Source organism: Poecilia formosa, unplaced genomic scaffold (genome assembly GCF_000485575.1).
Source record: "Poecilia formosa unplaced genomic scaffold, Poecilia_formosa-5.1.2 Scaffold113, whole genome shotgun sequence".
Taxonomy (NCBI): Eukaryota; Metazoa; Chordata; class Actinopteri; order Cyprinodontiformes; family Poeciliidae; genus Poecilia; species Poecilia formosa.
The window spans coordinates 1,364,496-1,379,226 of record NW_006800052.1 but is presented as its reverse complement, the minus strand read 5'-3'; the positions used below and the strand labels follow the sequence as shown (position 1 = coordinate 1,379,226).

The 14,731-nt window shown below is 39.4% G+C and overlaps 1 protein-coding gene across 3 annotated transcripts in view; it reads right to left on the bottom strand.

Annotated features, from left to right (window-relative positions):
- Nucleotides 1–14,731, bottom strand: part of LOC103143575 (homer scaffold protein 2) — a 28,641-nt gene that overhangs the window by 11,868 nt on the left and 2,042 nt on the right. For all 3 annotated transcript variants that reach the window (XM_016675402.1, XM_016675400.1, XM_016675401.1), the window contains exon 2: nt 4,559–4,715. In XM_016675402.1, coding sequence (XP_016530888.1) covers nt 4,559–4,715 — 157 coding nt within the window. The remainder of the gene's footprint in view (nt 1–4,558; nt 4,716–14,731) is intronic.

Sequence of the window (14,731 nt, the reverse complement as noted above, 5' to 3'; positions counted from 1 at the left end):
TTAAAATGCAAATAATCTGTAAGCCTCTACAAGCAAGACTAAAAATGAATCATCACTGGGCCTTTAGCTGTGGAATGATCCATAATTTGGTCAAATCAACAGCAGGAAAAACAAAAAACAACAAAAAAACAAAACAAAAAGCAACTTCCACATTAAACCCTTTCAAGATCTAAAACATATAATAAGAAAAAACTTGTAGTGGGAGCTGAGAGCTGAAGGGAAGAGAGGATCCAGGACGATGTAAATACAGCAAAGATCCTTTTATCCCCATGATGAACTATGCTACTCTAACAAAAAGATTTTTCAAGACTTAACAGATTTTTGTTAGCAGTACAGGCATACGAGCAAAATGTCTGGGGAAAGTTGGCATTTATTTTAAGAAAGTCAAGTGAACTGGTACGTAGGTCCTCCGACTGTATTTTAGCGTGTAGGAATGCACAACATGGTGAGCAAGCAAATGTGCGAGTGGGAGGGTGTGACAGAGGGCGAGTGGAGTGACGCTGACAGCTGTGTGGATGGTGAGATGGGCTGCAGATCAAGTGGCACATGAGGCACAGACAAGATCGGTGCTGGCCCGCGTCCCGAGGGGCAGATAAAAAAACCCAGATTTTAAGAAGACTATAGAAAAACTGTGTCTAGTGAATCCACAGAATAAGACAAATCAGAATAAGGAGTAGTCATGCAAAACAGGCAAAGAAATTCATGGGCAGGAAAGAAATGACATGATTTTGAAGATTTGAAAAAGGCCTGAGGGGGAAAAAAAGTGAAACCCACAACTTGGCACAGTTTTTTTTTTTCTTTTTTTTCCCCCAGGGTCTTAGAAGCCAGAATGTACAACCTGACATTACAGTACGACTCAAAGTACAAATCATGAAGAAGCTGACAGCAAAGCCTGTCACAGTTATGCCAAGTAGGGGGAAAAAAAACAAAAACCAAACAAAACAAAAAAAAAAAAACAGAAGTTCCTCTGTATGTTTGCCAAATCTTTTAATCTCACTATATATACACACACACGCTATGATATGCAAAGACCGAAAATGCACTCGCATGCCCACATGTCTGTGGTGGCAATGACGCAGGTGAACTTCAGAAGGTAAATTTAGTTGCAGTCAATGATGGGATCAAAGATCTGAACCCTCTAAGATCTAAATGAGGGCGAAAGCGCTCACATGTTCTGTGTCTGGTCTCAATCGGTGTGAGTGGGAATGTTTCCTGGTTGTTGCGCTGATGGGCAGCTAATATGCCTGGAATGTGAGCACATCCTTTCTTCCGCTTTACCTGCATTCATTCCTTCAGAGAACAAAGCTGTAGAGATGTTTGAGGACATTTATGCAGAACTTTAGCTGAAAACTCAGGAGAATGTCGCTCTGCAGGTTGCTGCAATATTAATAAAAAAAAATGCATATCCAAATATGGAGGAAATTCAGTTCCTGACATTCAGCTGATAGGGAGCAGCATTTTTACTAGTAAATAATGTTTCTGATTATGCTGCGTTTATGAACGGAGCTGCTGTTGGAGCTTCAGATTAACTCATACCAGGTTTGGTGTGATCCTGTTTGGTAATTGTTTTGGGGCTTAACAGCTCTGTTCATTCTCATGACAGCTGCAGATGCAGCAAAACAGCCAATCCAGCTCCATTTTAAAACCACACTTCACAAGAACAATGGAGCTTTCTGAAAACTACGAAGCATCCTCTCAAAACAACAATTCTGAGCCTGACAGATGCACAAACAGCAGGACGGAGTTATAGACTGTCGAAATAAAAATGCCTCCTTGCGACTAATGAGCAGGGTTGAAGAAAACCCCAACAAAAGAACAAGATTCAGACTAAAGTTTGGCAAAATAATCTTCAAGTGCATTTTAACACCCAGAACTGTCTTTTTTTTGTGGGCATTTCCTATTTGCTGGAGTCTTAGTCAGTGAATGGGACAGGAACCTCCATTGTGGAAAAAAAGGTGAGATCTTCAGCAATAAACTGTAACACTATCACTTATATAGAGTCTCTAAAGCCCACAGAAATGTGCAACTGCAACACATTTGAAAGGGATTTTACAGGCTTCCATGTTCTTCTGGGTTTTAACCTGAGGAAACGGCCGTGTTCAGTGGTGATCCAACTATAAATATGTGAGCATTTCACAGTGTTTACGTCGCAAAACTGAATTAGTCATTTAAAAAAATCATCAACAGTATTTAATGAACCACAAGTTGGACCAAAAAGAATGAAATGCACACAAATGTTACATCTTTCCATCTTCACAAGGACTTTGCATCGACTTTCATTTATTTCAATAGTGGAACCCTGACCATTACATGCCTGACCCCATGTCTAACCTGAACTCAGTTTTTATTTATTTTCTGTTATTGCACGTTTTTATGCGCAGCACTGATATTGTTGTAAACACTGCCGTCGTGAGTGTAATATTTTGTAATAACGGTATGATATTTTGATGTTACAATCTTGTACAGTATATTCTTAATCATTTGCTTTTTACATATTTTTAAAACTTTTAAAACTTCTGTGCACCTACATCTTGATGGTTCAGGTTACATCTGTTCTACTGCACACGCACAGAATCTAATTTCTGTTAAATCTGATAAGGATGCATTAAGATTTATTTGTGCTATAAAACCGTTTAAGCCCCCAAAATATTGACTCAAGTTAAATTGACCCACTGCAAATGTGTGTTAATTTAAACTACTGCAGTGGGAGTAAACAAAAATGATGAGCTGCAGAACTTAAACTTAATAATCCTGAATTACAATGCTGGGGAGGGAAAAAAAGTAATCCGAAATGCTTCACTCTCTTCCCCTGCAAAGGTTTATCCAATAGTCCCAGTTAAATGAAAACTTAATACTTTCTAGGTCGGGTTTCCCCCTCAGCAGCCAGAGAGGGGATCCGAGTTTTAACAAGCTCACATTGTTTGCAAAGACATTCGAAAAGATGACAGATTGTTAACCCCTGAAATAAATTTGTCGCTTTACATGTCAGGTTAGGGTATGAAAACCTATTACAAATAGAATAATTCATAAGCATAGAAAAAGAAAAAGGAGCACAGCACTTTGCAGGTTCCTGGGCTGAGCTGTACGATTCGGGATACCGACAGCGGAAAGTGCTGATGTGCTCTTCCTCTTGCTGCAGCATCATCAGTGAGATGCCTTCACATCATGACTGGACAAATGCGAGCTGATGGTCCGTCATGTTCAGCAGAACAAATCATTACCCTGGACAGACATGTTCCCCCTGCAGCTACAGTGAATGAACCAGAAACTATATTTAACACTCGATGATTCAACATTTCCTCGAATTTGGTTGCTCGGCTCTTAGAGACGCCACATTCACTTTGTAAACAAGGAGCGAAAATCTAAATCTGAACGCGTTATCTCCTCTTAAGCCGAGATAACATTTCAGAAATCTTTATCCTCATGCTTGACATGTAATGGTTCCCTGCAGAGTTGTTATGACACACCTCTGCGGCGGCTACAGGAGTGTGGGGGAATGTGGCAGACGGGGAGGACAGCGGAGCAGCAAACAGGGCCGTCATATCATTTATATAGAGGATGCTAAACGCCTTGTAAAAATATTTATGAACCATTTGAACTTCTTCAAATTTTATCGCATTACACCGACAAATTTCTGTTAATTTATTTGGGATTTAAAGTAATCGAACAACAAAACGAGAGACCAAAATCTTTTTGCAAGGATTCTTCTTAAAAATAAGCTCAACCTGCAGATGAAAACAACTTCCATCCGGTCGGTCAAATTTGCAAAAAAAAAAAAAAAAATCTATTGGAAGAACACTTGGGTTTGCATTTATTGATCGCTTACTGGAAGACGGCAGAAATGGCTTTCTGTGTGATATCCCATATTCCAATGAAACCACACAGAAATCCTGCGACAGCCACCGGTCCGACGTTTGGTTGGTAATCCTAATCCACTGTCTCTCAAGTTGCTCTGCTTAAACGCTGGGCGATTTAAGGCTCAAAAACTATTGCCTGGCTGTGTCAGCCGAGTGATACTGCTGTCATAATGCTCCGGCGGTTTTCACACAGAGGATTGCCATGGAAACCCATCATCTACTCTTTCACTCAGCTGAGAGAAATAGTTTTAATATGAAAGAGAGCCGAACTCATGTGGAGCGGCTCGTAACTGGAATGTCTTAAGTCCTGGCGTTTTAGTTTTTCAAGCCATGCAACTCTAACCTAAAACACAGAAAGAAAGAAAACATTCAGACACATTACTCAAAGGATAAACCAGCATCCTCAAGTCTGAAGAGGCATTTCTAAACAACGCTCAGGATTTATGGAGCCTTTTGTGAAACGGTGCTATAATAATTAATAACCTTTTTAAACAAAGAAAAGCGCAAGAAAAATAAACACCAGCACGCTACGCCGGTCCTTATCAGTGGGAGCTTCAAACGCAACATTAAAATCCATAATGAGTCATTCTGTTCGGTTCTAGCTGTGGGTGCATAACCTCATCTTTGTCTCCAGAAAGCAGTTAAAATGTTTGCACATTACGATCGCGTTACACTTTGACAGAAAACACACACACACACACCTTGGATCCATCCACGCTGATAATGCGATAGCTGTTGCGTGTGCTGTCGTAAAAATAAGAGACAGTGACGCCCTGCTTGCTGGCAGGAACCCAGTTCTTCTTGGTGCTGGGATCGATTTGGAACACGTGGGCCCTGGTGGTGTAGATCGGCTGCTCCCTGCAGAGTTGAAAACACAAAGGAAGGACCACATTAGAGAGGACTTGAGACAACATGAGCAAAATATCTACAGGTTAAGATAAGCTCCACTGATAATGAGTCATATCCGACACCGTTTTTTGCTACATGCACAGGTAGAGTTGCCCAATATCTCTTGGTGTCTCAGCATCCCTTCCCTTCAGAGTCCCCAGGCTCTGAGGGATAGGTGATAATGTAACACAAACCCTTCAGTAAATCCTTATAGACACTCGGAGCCATTAGCACATCAGCACGCTCCTACGTCTCAAAGGTGTCAATAACACCTTTCTACTTGTATGTCAACACAAAGCGGGCACTTGTGGGTTTGCACTCAACTTCATTTTCACTTGGATAAAGACACAAATCTTCAATAAAATTCCAGACAATTTAAAACCAACAACAAAAAAAGTTCATGTCCAGACAAAAAGATCCATGGGAACTTGGAAAACTTCAAGATGCAACAGGTTTTCGATGAATCGTATGTCGGTGCATATTTATATTTCTCAATGTGAACACCAGATGTATAAAAAAAAAAAAAAGCTGCAAATTTTACTGCAGAAATGTGAACTCGTTTTCTGCCATTGCTTGAATGACTGACGAGTAAAACGCTACAGAGCTTCGCTACATTTAATCCCAGATAGTGTTTTATGAGTTTACAAGCCGACTTCAGTTGTGCCATGTTACGCCACACATGAGCAAAGCCAAAGTCTAGCTGCCTCCAAACAATTTTCCATCAGTTAAATGTAAAGCACGCATAAGATAAAAACTATAAAACTGGCTAGCGGTGCCAAACTCGGAAGTGACTGTGTTGGAGGAACACTGAAGGTCACACCATTTTTCTGAGAGAGTGAAGTGATTTACCTCAGCAATTTTGCTGCATCTCTCACCAAGAGGGGAGAGATGGCCTGTGAGAATAGAGCCAGTTGAACTGCAGCACGACTTAAGGCAGGCTAAATGCTCCTCAGCTTTACACATCCCATTCTGAAGACAGATCACCATCTATTTTGGTCAATTGCACCAACACACACACACCTGAGCAAAAACTAAGACACAATGATCGGAAAGTTGCAAAGTATTTTAAACACCTACAACCAAAGCTAGTTGTCCCTCTGTCGTACTTTCATCAGTTGCCCTGGCAGAGATTTAAACTGGGAAACAAATGTGGTCAATGCATCATGCATCTGCTGCTTTTGTTCACTGACCTGCAAGATTTCACAGTTCATCATTTCCAGGTAGAACCTGAAGCAACTTGCCACATTTGAGCAGAGCAAGATAAAATTCTCCATCTCATGCAGACACTTAGGTTCACCACTGGAGCAAAGTAAAAGTCATCTTTAATATTAATACAGTGCATTACGGGATCTGACCTTTAGGCAAATTCACTAAAAAGGGTTGCTTCTACACAGGAATGCAGAAGAGCCTTTTAAAACGTCCTGCTGCGAAACCTCCTAAAACAAGAAGGATCAGAGAGACTAAAAGCAGAGAACGGGGGAAAGTAATGGCTAGACTTTAAATAATTTGGATTTACAGCAAAGCAGAGATTTCAGCATTTAAGAGAAAGAATAGTTCAGAACCAGCAGTGTATATTTTAATTTAAAAAAAAAAAAAAAAAAAAAACACACACACCTCCACTGAGAACCTTTGAGATATCAAATTAGAAATCATCATCTAAAAATGATCTTCGTTTAAGTACAAAGGTGATCCAACCTCAGAAATATTAAAATCACCCAAAGGCTGCCTATGTGAATCACTAAAGTATTGAACGCAGAAGGGAACAATTATAATTTTTAGAGACCCTTTGTAAAAGCTGTAATAAACACTGAAAGTAAGAAAAGCATATTTTTTTATTTTATACAACCTGCGAGATCAGTGACAGATTTCTCATCTCACTTCACTGAATACCGTCTTATGTTTTTCTGAGCCTTCTCTCTTTTTGCATTCGACTTTTACCCGACTTGCTGTTCATGACCCAAATTGATATCTAGACAGTAAAGCACTGCATTTATTATGAACATGTACAGAAAATTTAAATGAAGCCATATTTTTTTGATGCCTTTAAAGTCAAAAACATCTGCAAACAATCTAATTTCAGGAGATGCAGGGTTAAAGCTGCACCATTTAAAAAAAAAAAAGAGGAATATGTGAAGCAGAGAGCCAGCCTGACATGCTGCAAATATTCATGAGCTAATAAAGCTTTTCCTTCCATTGGGATTATGGGTTGCTGAGAAATTAAAGCCTAATAAATTTGCTGTCCCCTTTAAGCCTAATCTCCATCTTCATCTGCTTTGGGAACAACAAAACCCATTATACAGATCACTGCTGTTGCTCCATCCACACACACACGCACACACACAGGCTGACCTTTGCTGGGGCGGCCGTGTCTGAAGCCAGCTCGCTCTGGCAGGGGAAGACAAGCGAAAGGCCAACACTGAACACATGGCTGCACTTACACAACTGTTAGTGGAATCCAGTGATCTGATTTTTGGGGATAAAAGGCATTAAGTTGATTGATTTTTCCTGAATTAAAAACGATGGGGATGTTTTGACTAAATTCTGGTCCCACTGACTGTCGAGTGCTCTCTGTCCCCATCTGGTGCTTTGAATAATTTACAGGTGTGTGTGTTTCTGTGAGGGGAGGCAAGTCTGAGTTAATTTGCTCTGTCTGTCTCTACATGCATCGTCTCTTTGCTCATCTTAGATCAATAATCGCTCATGGGAAATTAATGGAGCTGCGCGCTTAAAAAGAATATGTTAAAACAAATCTAGATGTGCCGATGACAACCAGCTGAAATTTGTCAAACGTGTTCCTCCAGCTAATAGATTACAAGCCTTTGCATTAATAACAGCAGACAACACTGAAGTCCTGTAAAAGATTTACTTTAAGCCACCTTTGATGTTCCTAAACATGACGGTCTAAAGGGGGAGTGAGGCTTTCCAGCGCTGTGATTGTTTAAAAAAAAGAAAGAAGATATTTTAAAGCAGACACAATGTCCAGAGAGAAAGTGTGAATAAAAGCACACAGCCGTCACTTTTGACTCTGGAGTCTCTAGATGCGCTTTCTATTGCAACGAGTTGCGGTCACATTGCATTTCTCCCCTACGTGGTTTTGAAAAAAGACAAGAAGAAGCAAAACAAAACTAAAAGAAGAAGACAGAGCTACTAGAAGAACTGGTTTTAAACAAGATTCCTGAGTTTAGGAATCCACTCCAGGCCAGCAATCCAAACAGACGCTGCTCATCCGTCAGCCGCATTCGGAAATTTTATGACCAAGTAGTAATGTGAGGTCAAAGGGAACAAACAGAATGTCAAAATTGAAAACCAGCCTGTTTGACAGAAAATCTGCAGCGAGTGGCCTCAGAGACGGAGGCTGCAAAATTTCCATTTCCGACAGAAAGTGAACAGTATCTGACTGACAGGTTATACAGCCTACGTAAGGAAGAAAATAAAGCAACCGCTGTCATTCATCCTCATTCAATAAATGGCAGGATGGACCTGAAAATACATTAGCGCATTGAAATGAAATACAGAGAAGCATTCTTATTAGTTCAACTTTGCTTGCTATATAGAAAGATAATACTTTACTGGTGCACACTAAAGAACCTAGGAGTGCTGTTAAAAATGTCTGAAGTTTGCAGGTCAGAGAGGGAATCAGCACACCATGTAGCACCAGGTTTAGTGCTTTGAAAAAGCAGTAAGTATATAAAAAACATCAACTGTGCATTCAGGTACTAATGGAAGCAGAACCACAGGCTCCATCACATAAATGAGTTTGTTACATAAGATATTCTCATTTGTCTCTTTGCCACTGGGTCAGTCTAAGGCCAGCTGTCCAAGAAATGGGTTTTCTTCTTAATAAATTGTCAGGAAGCAAAACAAACCACAGGAAACCAGTGCAACAACAAGCAGATTGAATATTTAGGAACAAACAAAAAGGTGTTCAAGACAAATCTACTTTTTGTTTGTTTTACATTTTCATTCTTGATTAGACATGCGCCAAACCAGAACACCCAGCAGCCCAAATGGTCCAAACAATGATCCAATAGGAAGCATGCTGACCCCCATCTCCGATCAACGTGCTTTAAAAAATAAGTTTGTATTCTTGTTCGCTTCAAGAACTTGAGCAATAGAAGGAAAATTACTCACTGCTGATTTTGAACAAATTATATTTTATCACCTTCCCCTACCAGCGCTGACATGAACTCAGCTGGATTTTCAATGAGAAAAGAAAACGGGGGGATATCTTTATTCCAACGAGAAAAGGGAAAATGACTTCCTCTAGTTCAGAAGATTTGGAGGTCAGCTGCACAATATGACACCATTAAAATGAAACACTTCTCTAATTTCAAGTCGGAACCAAAACAGAATCAGTCACTGAGCCTATACTACAAAAAAAAAGAATAAATGAAAGTCTCAGTATGTCTGTGTGTGTGTAATCCTCTTTATAGCTCAAACATACAAGGCTGGATATAAACTAGATGTTTTATGGAACAGTAGGAATTCACAGATTTGACTGAGCAAAACAGAGAAGAGCTCTGTTCATTACAGCAAACCACCTGGGTTTTCAGTGCAATAAAGATGCTGTTTCTCTAATGAAGTCAGGAGGTTAAAGCCCAGTTTTGCCCCCCAGATACTGTATGCAATAACCTCAGCTGCAGGATTTCTGCTGTATGTGACTGAAATTACTGGAACAAAACTCTGCATTATGATTCCCCCCCCCCTTTTTGGGACATTTACAAAGGCACCAAGCTTGCTCTGATTCATAGAAACCTAATGAGACTTACGAATCTGAAATATTTATCCTATGCCTTCATCTTTATTTTAAAGGATGTTCAGCTAAAAGTTTAAATGTGAATTTTAATATAAGGAACATTACAGGGTTTTTTTTGGAGGGACAAATGCTTTGCTTGCCAGTCACAATCACAACAAGTTTTATAAGTTTTTATATTGACGATATCCACATGAAATCTTGTTGGTGCAACATAAATATGCTTAGAAAACAGGAGCAAAATAAATTTGATGCCAAACACAGCCGGTTACATAAACTGAAGCTACGCTGGTGGAAATCCGGGGAAAAAACATAATCCTGATTATGGCATGTCATCAATAGCATCTTCACACATGCACAATTACTGATTCAATATACAGTGATGCACCCCCTATGCCATCACAGATAAAGGCTGGTGCATATTTTAGTCCCCAGTAGCTAGCATGCAGAAAATGTAATGCTTCCTTTCCCCCCTTAAAAAGCGAGCTCAGATCAAGATGCATCCGATCACAAAACGAGTCAAGTGAAATCAGCCTGCCCCTGCCTGGTTTTCAAAGAAGCCCGATGTATTCCTCCCTCTGCTCAACACATTTCTAGACCTAGCAGAGGACTGTGTGTGCTGTCGAGGATGTTGCGACACACCCACTTAGTTTTATTTCAGAGGATGCCCTTTCCTCCACTACATCTTCATGGTGGCACCTTATTATGTCAGCATAGACGGCTTCGCGAACAGGCTTGTTAGCATTACTAAATGTTTGACCATGAATTTACATTTTGCTTGACTGAGGATAGAAGTTCTCAATTTAATGCCGAAGTGATGCAGTTGTTGATGCAGTAATGGTGTCAGTGGTGATGAAGGCGGAGAAAAAGTAATCAGATCTTAATATGGAAGGAGAACAGCAAGCTCCAACATAATGACAAGTTTACGCTTAATTGTTTTTTTGCTGTTTCTTTTCCCCACCGGCTACAAACATTGTGACATCTCACGATTGCAGTGTAGCATGAAAGTATACTTTTAACTTGTGCAATATTAGTATCGCAAAGAACCTTTTATGTATATCGGCTTTTGTAGTCTTGGTGTCATGAGTCCATGTTGTGTGCCAATATTTAATTTAACTGGTTGAATGAAGCCAAAATTAGATGTTTTTTATATTAAATAATATGAGATATCAGATTATCTTATATTATTTGATATCTTACTTATATCATGGAGCTTTACCACCCCTAGATGTAGCTTTCTGCAGGATAGCCTCTATACTATCGAAGCCCAAACAGAACAGCTCTTTCTAATTTCATCAACAACAAATAATGAAGTTTTGCCTCAAGTTGATGTTTTGCCTATCTTTTTATCAAAGGATAGGCAAAACAACCATGTTTCCTATCCTTTCATCAAAGGATAGGCAAAACACTGAGATTGAGATTGTTAGAAAAACCTGTTCTGTCTACATATAAACAACTGCAGTCACAAAACATAACTGCAAGTAGATTTTCGAAATTATTTAAAACAAAATTGCCAACGCAAAATGACTTGGAACACTGAAATTACAACAGACTTCCTGGATATAATCTTTGGCAGAAAACTAAATTTCAAGTGTTAAAGTGCACACGCTGCAAAATGATAATGCATTTGCCCAGGTGGGCAGATTAACTGCCCTTAATACCCACACCTGATGATTATTTTTAGTGGCTGAGACGATAAAACTCAGAAACTGGTGGGGATGTTCTGAAATTAAAAGAAAAGAGTGAGAAAAATGCGAGTAATCAACTGAGTCATCCCAGTTTTCACCGATAGTATTGAAGTTACGTTTCCTTCATATCGTGACGCAGCACTTTTACAAGTCAACCTACTAAACCTGGTGGATGAAGGACGAGCAAAGATGAAACCCTCACCACTGAACTTCTCAGTCCAAAGGTCACTTAAGTGATTTTCAACTTAAGTAACCTTAAGGTGACTTAACCTAAAATTTTACCATTATAGGTTAAAATTTGACCCTATAATGGTCAAAATGTGATATTTTGACTATTATAGGCTCAAAATGTTAAATTTTGAGCCTATATTATAGGCTCAAAATGTTAAATTTTGAGCCTATAATGAGATACATTTGATATTGTTTGGTTTAATTTGACATTTTTTTATAGCTTTATTTACAAGATGCAAAAAAAGAGAAAAACACACAACCTGCTTATTAAAAATGGAAGAAAATGAGGACCTAAAAGACAAACATCAACCAAAGTTAGAATGCAATCTTAGGCCTGAATTGCTCAGTTAATATTAAAACAATGCACAAAAACACCAGCTCACAGATCAGCAAGTTTTGCCTTAAGAAATATTTGAATATTGTGATGCAACCCCTGACATGCCTGCAATCAGTCACAATGCAGTCAAAACACTCATGAAATAAAAATCAGATTTCATTCAGACTGGGTCTTCTCGTTACATTTGCATTCTGATTTGCTATAGTACTGAAGCGTTAACAACCAATTCTGAACAACTGAATTGACAGAATCATCAATTTTCTCTTTTTTAAATTCCCATCAGCCTGCTTTAGCTGCAGTCATCAGTGACCTTCACAAGTCTTGCCAGTTATTGGCGTCATACAGCAGCATCTCATGTAATGCAGGCGACAGGCCAGCTTCACGCCAGCAGACGCAGCAGGCCCCCCCACCGCCACACTGAGGTGACATGAAGAGCCCAACTTAATCTGAGAGATCCAAGGAAAAGGGAGTGAGGAAATCTCCCCAGAAACCCAGTATGACAGCAGATGGCCTCCTGGGCTTCAACCATCTGCTGAGACAACGTTCAATCCACCATCCGTGTCCCTCTTCTTTTACCCTTTTTACCACTAAAACCCGTTTCTGTTCTTGTAAACAAGAGCTCGATGAGGGCTGCCTCCAAACCAGAGGCAGACAGGCACACACTCTGGTTCTCTGGTTAGGCTTAAAGTCCAGTCTCCTGTCAGGGCGGCCAAGAGACCTGCTGCCATGTCACAGAGCCTAATCAATGAGTGTTAAGCCTTTGGATGTCATTCTCTGGCCAGCCAGGAGATTATCATCTATCCCTGTGTTAGGGCTGCTCCCAGCATAGCTTGCTTTAAATAGCAATATGCTGATTATACTGCTGGCTGCCTGTGTGCTTATGCTGTACAACAGGGCTTCAGGCAATCTAAGCTTTATTTTTCAGTACTTCCAGAGACACGGTGCATTAGCTGCTAACCTCTTCCTAAAATACAACTTTCTTTCACACTGCAGCAGTACAAATTTTCTCACTCCCAAAATTCAGCAGTGTTCAACTGCAGGTATGCGATTAAGGCGTATGTTTGCATTATTATTACTGAGACAAACTCACAATGGCCTCAGTGAGTCCTATGGAACTTTAGTGACAAAAACAAAACAATAAATGACGCCAGTGACTTCATACAGTTAAAGACTAGTAATTAAGGTACAAAAGAAAAATATCCTGGGTGTTTCCTCTCCTAAGTATTTTTTTTGTGAAATGATTAATCTAAAACTTAAATTAGAAGTGAATAGTTTCATACAGAAGAACTCCCAACAATGAAGTGAAAACAAAAAGTAAGATACACCTCGTCAGCTCTGACTGATCCCCAGGGTGCAACATTGTTGCATCATCACAAGGGTGTAATCAGAGAGACAAACATTGCGCAAGTAAGATCGCCTCCGTAAAACTTCTGCTACACATTCCTGTGAGATCAACTTTGTATGATAAGATGTCCAAGAATCAGCCATCAGTCCACAAACCAAACGTTCAGATAAAAAACAAACAGCCAGTCTATACCGAGGTCGCAACCAACAATTATTTTAAGAATAGATTAATTGGACAAAATAAAATTCACATTATACAGATTCTTCATTTAACACAATAAATGAAAAATAATTCAATTCCTTTTCTAATAATGAAAAATAAATTGTAGTGCCTAAAATATAAATCAATAGCATTCTATTAGTAAATGTGAACTAGGTGAAGCTAAAATTTTACCACTTAAAATTTGGTTCAAACATTACAGGCAAAGACAGTTTTATCTTAATTGTAAAATTTATTTTTTGTATAGTTTTGGGTTGATTACGGCTCCGACTCCATTTTGGGGTTTTTTTAAACCTAAAGGCCTTCTTTGAGTCTCTACACTCCAGTTAATCATTTATCCATTACTGAATTAGTTGACAATCATTTCGATAATCAATTAATCATTTCAGCCCTGGTCTATAGATACACATTTTTAGGTTACAATATAGTGTTTGTAATACCAAAACAATCATGGAGCATATTTCTTTTTTGTGTATTCAAATGGAATAAAAGCTTCATGAATCTCAAATGTAGACCCGCCAAGCTCAGGTCACACCAGAACATGTATTTTATATTTTTGAATAGAGACAATGTAATATAAACCAGATTTCCTTTTAGCGAAGGAAGTTGAGTGAAACAGACCAGCGACTTTCCGTGGGGTGCCGACTACATGTTGGCTGAAAATGCAAGTAAAAAAAAAAATAAAAAAAATCACCCATTAACCGAGTGCTCATGTCGCCCCATGAGAAATGCTTCCCTAGGAAGAGAGCCATATCGAAAAACAAAAAACAACAACTCTGGGTATCCATACGATTTGATTCGAGTTGGAACATCTAGAACGGCGTAGGACATAAATTATGGCCTACAGTAAAACTAGAAATAGAGTTTCAAATAGTCAAAGGAGTAGGTGAAGGAGGCTAGACACAAAGGAAGTAGAGAACTCATTGTGTCTGGTGTCCTTCACCTTACAGACATTAGCATGAGCAGCACTTCACTCGGTTTGATGCATTTTGGGTTTGAAGGAGCCTGTATGTTGTATGGTTGTCTGGTGTGTGGGTGAAGTTAAAATCCATCGTCTCCACCATCAGGCAGGCGTAGCAGCTGTACGCCCCATTTCTCCATCAGTTTGATATCAATGTCAGACACTCTGGTCAAAGCCTGTAAAGCTATAACTATAATATATAATGTCACAACTAGAGCTTCCGCTTTATATGTGCCACTTTGAACATCATTACCCTACATGTACACCAACTTGTCACATTTTCAGAAGAGCAGCCTGGTATTCATGCAATGACAAAACACCAACAGTAGAGAAAAAGGATTTGATTGAAAACAAGTATGAGAACAAGATGCATCACTATACCCAAGAGCACTTCTCCTATACTTCCTTCTCGCTGAGATTCAAGTGTAAACTTGTTTAATCACAGCCATAGG